The sequence below is a fragment of the Onthophagus taurus genome, chromosome 6, assembly GCF_036711975.1.
Source record: "Onthophagus taurus isolate NC chromosome 6, IU_Otau_3.0, whole genome shotgun sequence".
NCBI classification, from domain to species: domain Eukaryota; kingdom Metazoa; phylum Arthropoda; class Insecta; order Coleoptera; family Scarabaeidae; genus Onthophagus; species Onthophagus taurus.
In genome coordinates this window covers 28091582-28110633 of record NC_091971.1, presented here as the reverse complement: position 1 = coordinate 28110633, position 19052 = coordinate 28091582, and the positions used below count along the sequence as shown (strand labels likewise).

Sequence of the window (19052 nt, the reverse complement as noted above, 5' to 3'; positions counted from 1 at the left end):
TCCGGCGACAGAGGGCACTCAAAATAAAAGAACTGTCTCATAAAGATCATCAATTTATGAATTAGAGAAAGACATTCAGAAAGCACCAAAAAATATAAAAAGTAGACCAAACAGACACTAATAATGGATATGAGTATGGCAAGAAATCTAAGAAAATTAAAAAGGAAAATAGAATAAAAGTTGCGACATGGAACGTAAGAGGCATGCATAGTAAAGAGAAAGAGTTAATGGAAGAAACCAAGTATTCGGGATTCGTATTGTTGCATTAACTGAAACCAAAAAGAAAGGTAAAGCCAACTAGCACTACAAAATAATTTGCTGATATATAGAAGAGTTTACAAAAAGGTTAGAGCGTGTTTAGTGATGGAAAAATATTTAAAAGCTGTAAGAGGTTGGGAAGCAATAAATGAGAGGCTCTTGAAGGTAGAGTTGGAGCTAGCAGAAAATGATAAAACTTTTGTAATAGTTCATGAGGACGAAAAAGTAAGCATAAAACGCAAATTTTGAGAGAAACTGCAATCGTTAGTAGAAAATACTAAAGGATGATTATTATTGATGGGTGATCTAAACGAGACGTCATCGGCCCACATGCACAGTGTTAGCAAGTTTGAAATTACCGGCCAGAACATGATTTTACTAATTTTCTTTTTTAACATTTTGGCAAATGGGGATCGTTAGGTTATATCGTAATACTCGCAATAACCACTTTTTATTAACTTCAACTCTGAATAAAAATAACATGTAAAGTTAAGACTTATTTTGTAAATCAATTTCCAAAAACATTTGATTAATATTGATAAACGATTGTAAACATATTAAAAGTTGTACCCTCATGAAATTTCACTATAATTTTATATTGTATGTGTTGTTTATGTAACACTGTAATAGCTTTTTGAATGCTGGATTTATTTATCTTTTTCTCAACACTATTTATAAACAGATTTTATTTGCAATGTTAAATTTTAATTTAAGCTACAAAAAACATCCCACAAGATCCCAGGTTGCAATTTGTTTTTTATGTAGTTTCAAGCCTATACTTTCCATTCCCAAAAAAATAAATTGCGCATATTTCCGCATTTTCAATAAAATGGCTAACATACAGCATGGTGTCTACGGATATACGACATTGAGTACTGAAAGTTAGTTTTGAAACTATCAATCGTTTACAATTTTTCAGAATAACTATTTTTTATAAATTAATATTAGTACTAACTTTGATGATTATAAAATTTAAATACATGAAGATTCCTCTTGATTTTTTATGTATTCACTGTCATTACATTTAACAGAGCAACAATGCTAATGCTGAACAAAGATCTAACTTAGAAGGAAATCAGAATATAACAAAAATGAGACCGAACAAACATAATAATACAAGTATTAGTAACAAGAATAAAATAGAAACCCAAACTCAAACAGAGATCACAGACTTCTTACCACATACAGAAACGGTACATCAGAATAATTCGAACGAGTCAGACATACAAACTGTTGCAGATAGAGATAAAATAAGTAAATTCTATAAAATAAAATATATCTCGACAATAACTAATAAAATTAAAGCCATTTTTAAGAAACATGAATTTCAAGAAATCAAATTAGCACAATATAACAATAATAAATTAACTAATATTTTGAGTAATATGAAAGATAAAATAGATAAGACTGACAAGATTAATACCATATATCAATTAGAATGTAATAACTGTAATAAGGTGTATATAGGTGAAAGTAAACAACAATTACATAATCGTATAAAACAGCATAAATATGATACCAATCAACACAAAATTAATAATAAAACAGCCCTTTGCCAACATGCAATCAAGAATCACCATAAATTTAACTTTGATACGCCTAAAGTGTTGACCACTGAAGGAGATACATTCAACAGAAAGAATATTGAAGCCATCTATATCACCAAAAACATTAACAAGTCAGTTAACTTTAAATCAGATTCAGGAAATATAGGCAGTTATTATGCAGGCATAATAAACAAACTAGATATATGATTAGTTTTTAATTATTGGTAATTTTAGACAACTGATGTTTTAATGATCTCTATAAGAAATATATATATATATATATGTATAAATTTTAATTTTATATTTTGTTGATAATTATGGATATTAGTAAATTTAAATTTGTAATTTGAATCGAATTGTATCGATTTCCGTAGAGCACATTGTTAAATTAAAAACTGGTTTCCGTCACGAGGTTTTCCTTCTTAAAGTCGTTAGGTCCACACGAGCACGTTGAATTACGTTGTATTTTGAAAATATAATAATATAGAAATTTGAGATCATGGAAAATACACAATTTAACGACGAAATTGATAAATTAATTAATAAGGATTCTCGATAAAGGTACTTTTTTTGTTTTATTTATGTCCCCCCCCCTTTTTTTTTTGTAATAAAATAATGTATACCCATGCACGTTCGATTTGTTTTAACGATTTCCATTATGTAGATAATTTTGTCGACGTTGATTTTAATAAATTTTTAGAGCGGTTTCTGATGATGAACTGTTCAAAACAGTTCGAAACGTTAAATGTAATGACAGTGAATAAATAAAAAATCAAGAGGAATCTTCATGTATTTAAATTTTATAATCATCAAAGAATATAAATCCTCTTTAATCATATAATTAATTCTAATCACATTAGTACTAACTTTAAAAATGAGTCACAATTCAGATATCATGTTGTAACCTTCTTCCCAAACAAGTCCGAAGTATTTTTTTAGTTAAAAAATTCCTATCACACGGTAATAAAGAGGATAAACAATGACGCGTTAAAATGCCAAACCAGATGCCTATTTCACAAAAATTATTATCAAGAAATGAACATTACTGCATTTAAAAATAATTCTATGTATGCAGTGCATAAAATTCTTGTGCATGGCCATTTAATAATAAAATCATTAAGTATCCAGATTGGCCTGCTTTCAGAAGATGCGGAAGAAACTCGGGATAAAGACCTTAGAAGTTATAGAGAGAACTTTTCCAGAAAAATGTCAAGAATACACAACAATAGAGACATTTTAAATAAAATTAAAATGAAAAATAATTAATATCTTCAGACCCAATTATAACATCATTTCATATGGGTATTCAAGAAGAAATCAAGGAATAATACAGATTTTTCTGAAGAACTTAGCCTTCTCTGCTTTGAAAATGATGAAGAAAGAAATAATTTTTTATCGTCAATTGCAACTAATACTGAATTTATAAAACACAGTGAGGACGAAGAAAATAGTATGTTAAAGTACTAAATTTGCTTATGGGTTAAAACATAATTTATGGTTATCATTACATTATTAAACATTTGTCACAAATGAACACAGAAACAGAGAATAGCGTAGTTTACTCTATTACTGCAAATAAAATAGTAACAGTATTTTTTAACTGCTATTCTTTCGAAGACATCCATAAGTGCAAAAAAAAATGGGGGTTCCTATTTTAAAATGTCAATATATGGTATCTCAATTTTGGGACCCCTGTACATTTCAATTTTATCTCAAAAAATGCGCGTTAAAAAACATAACATAGATATTCAAGAATTTTTTCTGAAAGAATATCCTCAAATTTGTATCGAATTGATTTCATACTTTATGTACACAGTATATACAGGATATCTCACGTAACCGGTTCGTTAAAACTTTTTTAGGGTCCACTATTTGTACAGTTTTCAAATTTTGGTAGCATGGGTTGTTCATTCGGAACTTTCGATCTAAAATATTTTCAAGATAGCTGCCAGTTCCGATCTACCGGAACTAGACCATAACCTCGTTATTTTAAATGGAATGCTGGAACAAAATGGAACAGTTTTTATTGCACCTTTTAATTGTCTTTAATTGTTTTTTAATAGCCAACATATTTTTTTATGTACAATTAAAAAGTGTGATAAAAACGGTAGCATTCCATTTAAAATAACGAAGTTATGGTCTACTTCCGGCAGACCGGAAGTGGCAGCCATCTTGAAAATGTTTTAGATCGAAAGTCCCGAATGAACAACCTATGCTATCAAAATTTCAAACCTCTATGAATAGTGGAACCTTAAAAAGTTTTAACGAACCAGTTACGTGAGACATCCTGTATATATTATAGTATATAAGTATGTTTTCGGAATTACATTAGCTTAAACATCCAACCCAACCCACAACAAAACCTTTGTTTCGCTTTTATTTTCAAATATTCGTTTCAAAATCCTAAATTTTGTTTTAAGCACTGTTTATAGATGAAATAAATCCTAGCTAACCATTAAGGAGATATCATAATGGTATTAAACATTTTCAACTTTATTCAGTTGTAATTAGATTTTTGGCCAGATATTGATAACTTCCTAACACTGTGATATGGTGAGAACAAGCTTAATAAAAACGGTAAACTACGGCTGCTTTAGACAATGCAAAACAAGAAATTAATCTTCCATCATAGATTATGTCATCGTGTAGAAAACTTACAAAAACAGTATTTTAAATACAAGAGTAAAACGCGGTTGAATAGACTGCCTAAGTCTGACGTCATAGAGATGGGCGGAGCTTATACTGACTCCAAACAATTTCGTTGCTAACCACAATTGTTAACGATAAATCGCCAAAAAATGTCATTTGAAATGACATCAATTAGTTTATTTTATTTTAACACTAATCAAAAATTACATATTTATGGTGATTTATCGTTAGCAACACAGTTAGCAACGAAAATATTTGGACTCGGTATAAGTTCCGCCCATCTCTATAACGTCAAGGCTTAGGTTGTCTATTGAATACCGATCACTACCTACTAGAGACTGAAATAAAGATTGCAACCAAAGATACTAATGTAGCAGCAAAACAAAGTAAAATCACCTATATATAAAATAAAGCTCCATAACCTCAGAGAAAAAGATGTGAAGTTAACATATTCCAACATGGTCGAAGCAGAACTAAACGACTCCCATTACCTTCCCACTGTAAATATCGATAAAATGTGGCTACATTTAAAATCTGTTTTGATAAAGGCAGCAAAAAGTAGTTGTGGGGTAACTACTGAGAGACACTTTTTAAGAAGGACCCACTGGTGGAACGCCGAAGTTAAATCAAAAGTATCTAAGAAGAAAAGCTGTGAAAAATATATATTAGAATCCCAACAACAAGTAATCTTAATAACTATAGACAGCAATGCAAATATGCCAAGTTAACAGTGCTGCAAGCAAAGAAAAACGGCTTGGATAAGTTCGGAAAAACGATGGAGAAAAATCGAAAAGAAAATCTAAATCTATTATTTTTTGTATATTACTACATTTGTATTTTTTCTCTTTTTGTATTTCTGTAATTGGGTGGAAATCTGTTGGAATAAAGCATTTATATATTATTAAATTCGACTTATACAAGGTGTTCCGGTGACTCGGGGCATAAAATGAACCTTATATACTAGAGCAAAAATTATGATGATCGTGAAAAAAAAATTATTATAAAAGTCTTCAAATGGCCAAGATGTGGGCCATCAAAGTTGCGAAATTTTAACACATTTTTCTAAATATTTTCAATACCATTTATGGTAAAGCGTTGAAATTTGGTACAGAGTAAACAAATATCAAGCAAAACCATTGAACCAATTTTGACTTTGACCGGGCGGCGGCAACTATGCTATACAGGATGTCCCTAAATTTTATTTGCTCAGAACTTTTTTGTTCGCTCGTAACCCTACATTTATTTTTGTACTATTTAATAGAAAATTTATTTTAGAAACTTTTATCACTCTTTGAAAATTTTGATAACATTGACCGTTTTCAAGTTATACGCGAAAATGTTAAGCTTTGATTTCAATCGTAACAAACAAAAAAAGGAAAAATATTCCGCAAGATCTGAGTTGGCGATGACATTTGAAAAACGAACTGAACTAATAACCATAATTTGCATAAATTTCTACGTGCAGATGTAGTTAAATCCAGTGTTAATTTATTTCAGTTGAATAAAAGAATGTAATTTGTTTGAGGTTAATTTTATGCCCCGAGTCACCGGAACACCCTGTAGAAGTAAAAGTTGAAGAAATTCCATAGTAGTTCAGTTCGAGGTACAAAGAAATTCGAGTTGGTGAAATTCAACTTATTGTTAGAGAGCTAAAAACACATTTGAAACCTAGTCAAACACTTGAGCTTACGAAAATTATTCGACTTACAAGGAGACAACGCAGTTGACTCTTCAGCAATTTTGATGAATTTTTTTGTTGTGAATCTATGTTGAATATGTATCAGTTTTACCAGAGCTTTTGATCCAATGGCCCTTCTAAAAGGCGTAATTTATTTTTAAAGTTTAAGACCTTTGAAAATTAACTTTATATGCCGCAAGGAAAAATCGCCTGCAGATAACAGCACATAGCGCGGTGGATGAGTGCTGGGCTCTCATTCAGAAGTACTAGGTTCGAGAGTTGAACGAACGTTCCTTTTTTCTTTAACTTATTTTGCAATTGTAATTGTATATTTTTATAGTGTAATGTTTTTTTGTAAGTCAATAATAAAATGCAAAGTTGTAGTTTATATTAACACTTTGCCGTCCGCACGTTTCGCAAAAATTTATTCGCTCGGCGCCGGCAGAATATTCAGATTACTTATCCGTGCAAAAAGTCAAGTCCCCTCACTTTAGAGATCGATATCTTCGCAACCGATCGATGAAAAAAATTGCGACAAAGTTTGTTGTAATCACTGAACATTCCTACGTAACCTATATTAATTTGAAAATTTTCGGATCCGCGGTTTTCTTTTTATCGCGAGTTAAATGAAAAAAGTACCCGATTTTTGAGTGTGCCGGCAACTTTGTCAACTTTGCGATTTTTTTTCTCGAAAACTATTTGACGAAAAAATTTGAAATTTGAACTGGTGGTAAACCGATGTGTTCTTAATGTGGTGCATATCTTATTTTTTCGATATTCCATATAGTTTCGCAGAAAATCGCGGTTTAGTAGGATGCGGTTATTTCGGAAACGACCTGGCGGATTTCAACGCGGTTTTTACCAAAATATGTTAAATCATGTCGGTTGTCGAATTCCGTTATCAGTTTTTCAAAATTAGGGCTCCCTAATTTTTTAAGGGCGATTTAATGGAATTACAAATTAAAGAGAAACAGAAATATGCCATGGGGGTTCCGGCCAATCGGAACAGAGTTGAAGAGATATTGCTGGCGTGCGCTTCGGACGGACCGTGGAGAATCATATTTAAAATTTTAGATAAAATTATTTCATTTCAAATTCAATAAGTATGTTTCATTTTTGTATATAAGACATGAATAATGCATATAAATTTAAACAAAATAGCGTGGCACTATTTTCTTCAAAATTTTTTATTTTGTTTTTCAACATATATCAAGAATATTAATAATTATTATTATTATTTTATTTTTATTATGTTATATTAATCTTATTGCTAGTTCTCCTGATTTTCAATCCTGTCTAGCTATTTTCACGAAATTTCGAATAAATGTAAATAAATGTAAAATTTGTATGTTTTATATAATAATAATAATAATGTACTTTTTTCTTCAAACGTCATTAAATGACAACTTTGTTGTCGTGTTTACTCGCGGTAGAAGTAAGTCATTGTTGCATAACGACGGTTGGTAAGATCAACATAGCAAAAAAGTACTTCAGCGTTATGGCGCTAAAGTAAATTTCACTTTAGCGCCATAGCGCTGAAGCACATGTCACTTTAGCGCCGTATTGGAAAAGATATTTTTTTGCTTCACGGACGCTAAGTAAAGATTTTAAAAATTAATAAAAAATGAAACTAACCTTTTAATTGTTTGCTTTCTTATTTTCATCTCAAATTAATATCACATAAAAAAACTAAATAAATTAAAGAACAAAACAAATAATTTTCCGAATAGTCTTTTATATTTTTTTTATTACACCATGTAAGAAATTTATTGTACGCACCATTATATATTTTAGTAGATTTCGAAGGTAATAAACTATTTTCTATTACCTTCTTCGCGATATCGTTAATTTCGGACGACATTTTGTACAAAATAAATTTAACTAACAGTTAAAAGTTAAAATTCGCGCAAAACTGTTTACTTTTTTTTATTGGTTGTCAAATTTACGTCGTCGTTGCTAACGTTATTTTGTCATGACGTCCTTCGATTTCTCATTAATACATAATAAGTTAATTGTCATTTTATTAAATTTATTAAAATTTATATTGCAATTATTTGCAACGTTTGAAGAAAAAATACTATGTTTTATTCGGAAGAGAAGCAGATTCGTTTGTGGCTGGTCCGTCATTGCCGGACTCACTTCGTTCGTCCGGCAAACTGTCGGACACGCCACAATTTTAACGGCTCATCTGTCATTAGCGACTCACTGCGTTCGTCGCTAAGCGACAGACCACGCCATAAAAAGCACTGCTTCTCTTCCATATAAAACAATATACTATTATTGATACCACAAAATAAATACAACAAAACAATAGTAAGAATAACAATAAACAATAAACTAATACGTAAACCACACAACAAATAAATACGTATTTTGGCATATATGTTTCTTGATTTATATTTTCTTTGGTACCTACTTAGTATTTCTCTTTTTGATGATATGAAGCAAAACGATCCCCGAGATGTAACGCAACTCCACAAGACTTGCACATTAAATTCGTTGTCTTTCTTTTTTTGTTTTTGGAACAAACACGGCCTTCTTCGTTTACGAAGTTTAATTTTTCTGGAAATCCTCTATGTTGTCGCATCGTTCCACAGACTCGAATTTTCTTTGTAAGTAAATTCTCCGCAAGTTCTACACAATTGTAGTAATTGTCCATGTATAAGTGATATATTATGTAAAAACAAAAAAAAAATTTTTGAAGAAAATAGTGCCCAAGCTATTGTTTAAATTTATATGCATTATTCATGTCTTGTATACAAAAATGAAACATACTTATTGAATTTGAAATAAAATAATTTTATCTAAAATTTTAAATATTATTCGCCACGGCCCGTCCGAAGCGCAAGCCAGCAACATCTCTTCAACTCTGTTCCGATTGGCCGGAACCCCACCCCTCCCCGCATGGCTTACTTCTGTTTCTCTTTAATTTGTAATTCCATTAAATCATCCTTAACAAAATAGGGGGCCCTGATTTTGAAAAACTGATAACGGAATTCGACAACTGACATGATTTGACATATTTTGGTAAAAACGGCGTTGAAATCCGCCAGGTCGTTTCCGAAATAACCGCATCCTACTAAACCGCGATTTTCCGCGAAACTATATGGAATATTGAAAAAATAAAATATGCCCCACATTAAGAACACATCGGTTTACCACCAGTTCAAATTTCAAATTTTTTCGTCAAATAGTTTTCGAGAAAAAAAATCGCAAAGTTGACAAAGTTGCCGGCACACTCAAAAATCGGGTACTTTTTTCATTTAACTCGCGATAAAAAGAAAACCGCGGATCCGAACATTTTCAAATTAACATATGTTACGTAGAAATGTTCAGTGATTACAACAAACTTTGTCGCAATTTTTTTCATCGATCGGTTGCGAAGATATCGATCTCTAAAGTGAGGGGCCTTGACTTTTTGCGCGGATAGTAGATCCATACGTAAGCGGGCGACACCAATGTGGTGACGCCGGCCGTTGAGTGATATTTTTCGCGCGACACCACTGTGGTGTCGCCGGACGGCATAGTGTTAATAATATATAAAGATAATGTTTATTGATCGAAAAAAAAGTAATACAAAAACAAAATAAAACGTGATTTTAATTATTGTAAAGTAAAACAGATCGATCAAAAAATTAAAAATATTATGATAAAAAAAATATTATATTTTATCTCCTAATTTATTAAACAAAACTCGAAATGTAGATAATAACTACTCCCTATAATGAAATTTATTTGGTATAAATTAATAGACTTTACGGTGAGCAATAAGTGGGATGATATATAATATAAAAGCAAGAAAGACATAGATGTTTCTTACATACAGCACATCTAATAAATGCACACGCTTTTGCAATACTTCTACAGAATTTTGCATTTTTTTAATAAAATTCTTTACCTGTCGGAAAAAATACACATCACAAGGGTGACAATAAGGGGTGCAGTGGGGAGGAATAATTTCAATAGTTGAAGTGCAATTTACGTCATCATCAGTAAAAATACTATTAAAATATGCTGTATCTGTCTGACCTCCCCACGAATCTAGAATAAGAAGAAACTTATCCTGCTGACAGTATTCTACAATAATGTTTTTAACAAAACTATTGAAATGTTCTCTTGTTAATTTTCCGGATTTTGAAGCAGTAACAAAAACATTACCGTAATTTTCCGTTAGTTCTTCGATAGTGACGGAAACACGAGGACCAAATATCCCTTTTGGTTCTTGCATACATAAAAATACTTTCGGAAGAAGTTTTCCAGATGCAGTTAACGTGCTGTGTAACTGTGTGTGACTTTATCAAAGTCACCTAGAAAAACATCCACAATTTTTTGTCCTTTCGAGGCTAATGTTCTACGTACGTCAACACGATATTCACAACCTGTTTGATCGGTGTTAATAACATAATCAAGCTGGAAATTTGCAATTCCTTTCGCTATGCGCTTCTGAAATTTTTCAGCTTCTTTCAGTATCGCCGATAAGTCCAATGCGTTAGTTGATTTTAAATAACGTGTCACTTTTCGTTGGCGTATACGATGTAATGCGTTAAATTTTGTTACCCAAGTAGGCGATGCTGTAAAGGCAAACTGTGGTCCTTGGAACTGTACAGCAGCTTGTGATGCCCATTGCTGTAACATTCTTGTTGTTACCGGTCGCATTAAATTCCGAGTTTCTACAAAACGGTCGTATGTCCATTTATTAATCATATAAAATTTTTCTTTTATTCCGCCACCTTGCTCGATCTGTTCTTGCCATTTTTTTAAATCGCTTTTGTTTTTAAGCACACTCCCTCCATTTTTTTGAATTGTTTGCATACTCCACTTTGGATGGTCTCTTACCATATTTAAAATTTTAATTTTTGTGTCAAGTGATATATAATCACATTTCACTTTTTTCGATGTTTGCGTTGGATCAAATTCTTCTCCACTTTCTTCTGCACTACTTTGCGAAGTAGCCGAAGTACTACCTTGCGATTCTTCTATCACATCTACCTCTGGTATTTCTTCTTGAGGCAGAAATAATTCCTCTTCTTCTGCAAAGTCACATTTTTTCAAAGTCTTTATTATAACTTTTGCAAATTTTTCCCCTAAAATGGATGCCTTATGTGACACTAATTCACTTGCCGGTTCTTTTACAATTTGCAATTTTTTCAAAATTTGAAAACACACTTGCAAACCATCTGTAATATCTTGTTGTTCGTAGGATTGCATAAAAGTATATTTTTCTTCACCCACCGTCTCTTCATGCTTAACACTTGTTGATGGCTGTTTTTTCACTGATTTTGATGCCATTTTCGACAAATCTTACGAAATTTTTGCGAACGATGCTATATAACAGCTAACAAAACGTTTTCAAAATAAAACTATCGAAAATGAATAAAATAATAAAACGTGTTTTCTACGTATATGCATTTCTTACAAAAAAACAGCAGTGCGAGTTTTCATCTTTTATTCCGAAAGAAATAAATGATTGCACACGTGCAGATTTGCAACATGTGGTGTATGTAAGAAACATACAATTTACGCAAATATCCATGTCTATGATACTGCCAGTTTTGTTTAATAAATTAGGAAATAAAATATAATATTTTTAATTTTTCGATCGATCTGTTTTACTTTACAATAATTAAAATTACGTTTTATTTTGTTTTTGTATTACTTTTTTTTCGATCAATAAACATTATCTTTATATATTATTAATATAAACTACAACTTTGCATTTTATTATTGACCAACAAAAAAATATATACACTATAAAAACATACAATTACAATTGCAAAATAAGTTAAAAAAAAAAAAAACGTTCTTTCGAGTCTCGAACCTAGGACTCCTGAATGAGAGCCCAGCACTCATCCACCATTTTCATTTCTTTGCGGCATATAAACTTAATTTTCAAAGACCTTAAACTTTAAAAATAAATTACGCCTCTTAGAAGGGCCATTGGATCAAAAGCTCTGGTAAAGCTGATACATATTCAACATAGATTCACCACAAAAAAATTCATCAAAATTGGTGAAGAGTCAACTGCGTTGTCTGCTTGTTAGTTAGAGGATAATTCGAGATATAGAAGCTCGAGTTAGGGGAATTTCACTGTAATAACTAGGGCATGGAACTTTTGTAACGAAATGATACGATTTACCCCCTCCACTTGTTCTCCTAGAAAATAAGTCGGTGGCGCCAAGTCAACTCACCTCATCGGTTGTTGTTGACGACCGACAATCGGTTTATTACACGTCAGTGTCAACTGTCAGTACGATTTGAAAATATTAAAAAAATATATATTTTATAACTTTAATTCAAACAAACAGGATCCGATTTGTAATATCAATCACAAATCGGATACGGATATAAAAATATTGCTGTTAACGTATATTGAAACAACCATCCCTAAATTTTCATCTGTAAATGACGTTCTAGTTGACGTTAAAATGTGTTTGTACCTAGAAAATGATCTTTCAACATCGCAATTTGTAGCTATTGAACCATATTTTTCCTTAAGAGTTAAAGGTATATTGTTTTCGAAAATTTGTTGAACAATTTTCAAATCCGAACAACAATAATTTTACCACAAAGGGAAACTAAAAACAATTCTTAAAAAAAAACTATAATACGAACTCAAACAGAACTCCAAATTCCAATTAAAGGTAACTAAAGAAAGATAAATAGCAAATTTGACGAAATTATGCGGATGAAAAGCGTAGAATACTGCACATTTGAACAACAGTGAAATCGTACTGACAGTTGACAATGTTGACATTGATGCGCAACAAAAAACCGATTGTCGGTCGTCAATAACAACCGATCAGGTGTGTTGACTTGACGCCACCGACTCATTTTCTAGGAGAACAAGTGGAGGGGGTAAATCGTATCGTACCGTTACAAAAGTTCCGGGCCCTAGTAATAACGGATACACTCTGAAGTACCCCAAAACTGTAATTTCATTTTTGTCGTTATCTACGATTGGTTTAAATCTTTTGTGCTTTCTAACAAATTGGCCATAGGTTCTACAATCACTTAATCCTAAACGGAACATGATTAATACTTTTGCTACGTAAACGTCAAATTATTAGTTTTAATACGATAGTTTTTTAAACTAAAACTAGAACTAACACTAGCACTATCACTAGAACTAACACTAGACCTACAACTAGAAACTTTCGGGTTAAGCCGTGCGTTTTTTGAAAAAAGTTGGACGTTTCGGATGCCATGTTGCAACCTTCTTCAGAAACAAGTTCGAAGTGACTTCAGTGTTAGTACTAGTTTTAGTTTAATTAACACCGGCCGTGAAAGCCTTCGTACTTATACGATAGTTTTTGTTTCTTCGGTTTGGTTGCTTCAAACCAAAGCCAACTGATAATTTTAAATTTACAAATAATCAAGAAAATTTCATTTTTTTTGAAGTTTCTACGAAAACCGTACATTTTAGGTATAAAGATGTAATGACAAAGCTCTACAAATTGGGGTTGCCATGTAAAAAATGAAGATTTCGACTTTTCGAGATAACGAAATGCGGCGCAAATTTGTGACCAGCTGTACAATTTTTTAAAAAACGTTTATGTAAGCTATGGATCCTCTCTGTGCAAACTATGAGAATGTTTGGCCGGGCTCGAGTGTAATTTCGAAAAATTATTTTTATCGTGAAGGATTGCATCTGCCAAAATTTTCGAAAAAACTGAAATAATTAAAAAATGGTGCACTGTAAACATATGATGGAAAAATTGGTATATTCCATTTAAAATAACGAAATAAATTTCCGATATAACCGGAAGTTGGAGAAAATTGAAAATATTTTTGCTGAAACGAGCACTTCGGGTAAACCCTGTATGCAAATTTCCACAAAAATAGTGCCAGTAGTTTGTCATATATATATATATATATAGACTCAGTTCGTCGTGACAGACCCTGTACAGGGTGTCCAAATTTCGATGGGTTTGCAGGGTATCTCAGTTATTATGAAAGATAGAAAGTTGCGGTTTTCGCGAACCTGAGCTACTTTTTTGTAAAACTTACAATGCCGTAAACCAAATTTTCATAGACCTCTTCGTTTTTGATATACAGGGAGTATTTCAAAATTTACGATTTTCAGACACCCCCCGTATCTCGGCTCTCCGGAAACTTAGTAAAAAAGTAAAAACGGGTTCTAATAGATTTTTTCACGTAGAATCCAATGATGCACGTAGAATTTTTCTAGACATCACGGTTTTTGAGTTATAAACACAACTTAGGTTTTTTTAAATGGAACCACCTATATTTTATTTTTTTATTAAACTAGAATTTTTTCAAGCTTTTCAATGATATATAATACTCTATACTTACCTTTATAATTAACCTCGAAATTAAAAAAACCACATTATTTTATAAGTAGGCTATGATAGATTAAGTGATCGCGTTGCTAGGATACCAGAATAAACAAAGAATTTTGAAAATACTATAATATTAATTATTGACTTATTAAAAAAATGTATCTGTTAAATTTTGTTTGCTAAAAACGAAAAATTATTAAAAACTAAACATTATGCAAATATGGCTTCAAGTTACAAAAATTGTTCAAAGTTGTTACCATTTTGATGCACACATTGTTCACAAAGTTTAGTAATGCGTTTAATTGTATTTAGAATATTTAGATTATGGGATGTTGCTGTAAATGTGAAAAAGCATCAGTTACAGCAATTTTCAATTCCAATTTTGTTCGATTCTGGGTACTATATACCCGATTCTTGATATATCCCCATAAAAAGAAGTCCAAAATAGATAAATCAGGCGATCTTGCTAGCCATCGCGTTGGACCATGTGTGCCTATCCACCTACCAGGAAATTCTGCAGTTAGATTGCGACTCACTACTTACGCATTATGAGCGGGAGCTCCGTCCTGCTGAAAATAAATATTATTTAGCCGAATAAGAGGAATATCATCCAAAATCTCTGGCAAAGCCTCTTGCAAGAGGGCCAAATAGCGATTAGCGCAAAGGTTTCCTTCAAATATTTTGTAAACAATTCGTGGCCCAATAATAAAACATGCCACGCTAAAACCAAATTTTCCTTGACGCTCCCGCTCAATTATAATATGTTGGTTTTCTTGATGCCAATGCCTGTTATTATGACGATTATAGATTCCTGTGCTGGTAAAATATGCCTCATCAGACCATATAATAGAGGAACTAAATTCAATATTATTTTGTGCATGGTTCAAATACCAGTTACAGAATTCCAAACGTCGTTCAGCATCTCCCGGGTGTAAGTGGTGAACTATTTGTTCTTTGTAGGGTTTATATTTATACTTTTTTAGAATCGCACAGGCTGTCGATTTTTTAATTCCAACTTGACATTCAATTTCCCTACATGATGTTTTAGACGCGGCTTCCACACATCCTAACACGGTAATTTCATTGTTATTCCGATTTTCTTTATTATATTTTTTTGGCCTGGGCATCAAAAAACTTCCATAATTGATCAAATTACGCTTTATTCGCAAAAAAATTTTTGAATTTGGTTGCGCTCTTTCTGGATATCTGAAGTGAAACAATCTGCTAATAAAATGTTATTGCTGATAAATGTTGCATTCTACCTATTTATGTATAATTCAGCAGCTTGATTAACATTTTCATTTGCATGAATGTAAAATGCTAGCATGTCATATTTTTCATAATTTTCATAGCGCTCCATTTCAAGAAAAAGATAATTAAGTTAAGTTAATTAAAGGTAATTAAGTAACACACGACTTATTGTTAGCACAAAATTCAAAATTAAGTTTGACAGTAATTAACTATATTTACTTTCTTTATTCCGGTATCCTAGCAACACGATCACTTAATAGACAACCTAAGCCTTGACGTAACAGAGATGGGCGGAGCTTATATCGACTCCAAACATTTTCATAGCTAAGTGTGTTGCTAGTGTTAAAATAAAATAAACTAAGTGACTTTTTATGACATTTCAAATGACATTTTTATTACGGTTTATCATTAGCAACTGTGGTTAGCAACGAAATTGTTTGGAGTCGATATAAGCTCCGCCCATCTCTGTGACGTCAGGCTAGGCAGTCTATTTATCATTGCCTACTTATAAAATAATGTATTTTATTCAATTTCGAGGTTAATTATAAAGGTAAGTATAGAATATTATATATCATTGAAAAGCTTGAAAAAAATCCAGTTCAATAAAAAAATAAAATATAGCTGGTTCCATTTAAAAAAACCTAAGTTGTGTTTATAACTCAAAAACCGTGATGACTAGAAAAATTCTACGTGCACCATTGGATTCTCCGTAAAAAATCTATTAGAACCCGTTTTTACTTTTTTACTAAGTTTCCGGATAGCCGAGATCCGGGGGGTGTCTGAAAATCGTAAATTTTGAAATACTCCCTGTATATCAAAAACGAAGAGGTCTATGAAAATTTGGTTTGAGGCATTATAAGTTTCACAAAGAAGTAGCTCAGGTTCGCGAAAACCGCAACTTTCTATCTTTCATAATAACTGAGATATCCTGCAAACCCATCGAAATTTGGACACCCTGTACACAATACTTAAATTAACAAAATGAGTACATCTCACAACAGTATCAAAAATCTTTTATATTTACGATTGTAAATGATTCCATCGATTTCAACGTTGTCAAAATTTGGCATAGTCCATCGCAAAAACTATCATACATTTCGTGTATTGACGACATTCCTAACTCATTTTGCAAATATTTATTAACTTTTTGACACAAAAAGTAAGCCTCGTATTCCAACTCGTTAACAACCACTTTTTCATTACACTCATTCAACTGTCTTAATGGCGTAAAAATTTCATTTTCCATGGGAGGATGGAATTTTCTTAAAGCCGCTAATTTCGCTAAAACGCCGCTAATGTGGTATTGAACGTTATCGTTCCATGTACTATGGAAGTCGGACTCATATTCGGCTAAAACTTTCTCAGTTATGCATTGAACTGTAGCTGAAGATAATGTATGAATTGGACTTGATTCCGATGAAAAGTGACGCAAATTTTCGCTTATCGATAACAATAAAATTTTATCATTTGTGTGTTCAAATAATTTTGGGTACAGTTTAATTATTTGGTACAATTTATCGTGAAATTGGGTTAAGTTTACGTCGTTGAGTGGTATTTTGTTCATTATCAATAATAGATTATTTAAACATTGTGTTTCGGTGGAATATTTTTGGAATAACCTGTGTAAAGAAGGTAGTATTTGATTAAGGATTTCAACCACCTCTTCGGGGTTATAAGAGATTTCTTTGGAATCAACTCTTGGTTTTAATGATGTTCCAGTCATTTTAATGATAACCGCATGGGCAAAAATTTCCAATAAAACAACTTCTTGATTAAAATCTAAATCTAGATCATTTCTCAATGACATTTCAGTTATCATTGTAAAATCGGAAAGTTCGTGTGCCTCATCGATTATCGATTCAACAAAATCTTCAGGCACATTTTTATACTAAAATAATATTTCAAATAGTTTTGAATTAATCAGTTCATTAAACACTTACCATTGGTAAACAAATGCGATAATTTACCATATCTATTAATATTCCTTTAACATCAGCGTTGATTTTTCTCTGAGAAAGCATAAAGAATTTCCCCGCTTCTTTAGCAAGAACACAATTCTTATTATACATAATGGGAAATAATTTGGATTGGAGTTCTTCAGAAATGAATGGGAAGTATCTTTGAAAACAATTAAAATTATTTCATTATTTTTTTAGGAAAAAATTAAATTAAAATCACCGTTCCGTAGCTGCACATAAAGCTCTCAATGCACTTGCTCCTATTTTAAGATTCTTCGCCAACGTCATTCCATACAATTCATGAATTATCTTGGAACTATTAACTTCATTAAACATATTTCGCTCATCTTTTAACATCTTTATTACTGACTCGATAAGTATTAATGTTATTTGATCAGTCTAAAAAACCAAATCAATTAATGATGATTCGTAGAAAGTTGTGGCGAAGAAAGATGATTAGTCAAGGGATGTTGAGGGATGGGGATAAAGAGCGGGATTTAAAGATTTTGTGCTAAAAGAGCTAACAAAGTCTTGTTCTTTAATTTAATATTGTTAAGTACAACTTAATTTACCGAAATATGTAAGAATGAATAATAAATTGAAATTTAATTAAAAACTAATTCGCAGTAATTCTATATGAACATGATTTGGAGAAAGATTTCAAAAAGCCCCAAAAACAGATTACACGATCTGACCAGATTTGACGCAAGGCCAGAGGGACCGGAAAGGTGTTTCAAAAGTTTCATCGTTGCCCGAGTCTATGGCTCAAGTTTTATGAGCGGTAGCTACATCCTGTTGAAATCAACAATGCTCGAGACCCAATTCATAAATTTGCGACAAAACATCATTAAAACATGATTAAAACGTCACATTGAAAAGATGCAATGACTATTCGTGCATTTGACGTAGATTTTCAATACTCCAGAAACGCAGATATGTACTTGAATGGTCATTATAATTTTGGATATTGATGCCGGATTATGTGCATCGTCGTTGTTTTTGAAGTTTCTGGGACTTTATGCAACATTTCTAATAGAGGCAGTATGCACGAAACGTTCAGCTAAATGCTTAATTGTACTTAACAACCGGAAATTAGAAACTAAAAAAGAGGAAATTAGAAAACTAAGCTTGTCATTGTTTCCAAAATTATCAAAATGTGTCAAATCACTTTTTGAATACTTTTGGAGATTCCCAGACGACACTCAGAAATGTCAAAAAATCTCCAAAAGCTTATTGATGTTTTTCCTACACTCACCAGATATTTTCAAAGATTTTCACAATCTTTAAAAAGGGTCTAAATGCTTTTCGAGATTTCCAAACGACACCCGTAAATATTAAAAAGTCTCCAGATAAAACATTTCCGTAGCCCAAATAAAAAAAACAAAATGTAAATTTTTGGCTCAAGTTTGAT

General features: G+C 31.8%; 1 protein-coding gene across 1 annotated transcript in view; it reads right to left on the bottom strand.

Annotated features, from left to right (window-relative positions):
- LOC111429352 (uncharacterized) overlaps window positions 1-19052 on the bottom strand; it is a 45724-nt gene that overhangs the window by 1368 nt on the left and 25304 nt on the right. The window contains exons 7-9 of the mRNA XM_071196878.1: window positions 17862-18040; window positions 17624-17801; window positions 16708-17571 (exon numbers count right to left, since the gene is read on the bottom strand). Of these exons, the coding sequence (XP_071052979.1) occupies window positions 16708-17571; window positions 17624-17801; window positions 17862-18040 (1221 nt within the window). The remainder of the gene's footprint in view (window positions 1-16707; window positions 17572-17623; window positions 17802-17861; window positions 18041-19052) is intronic.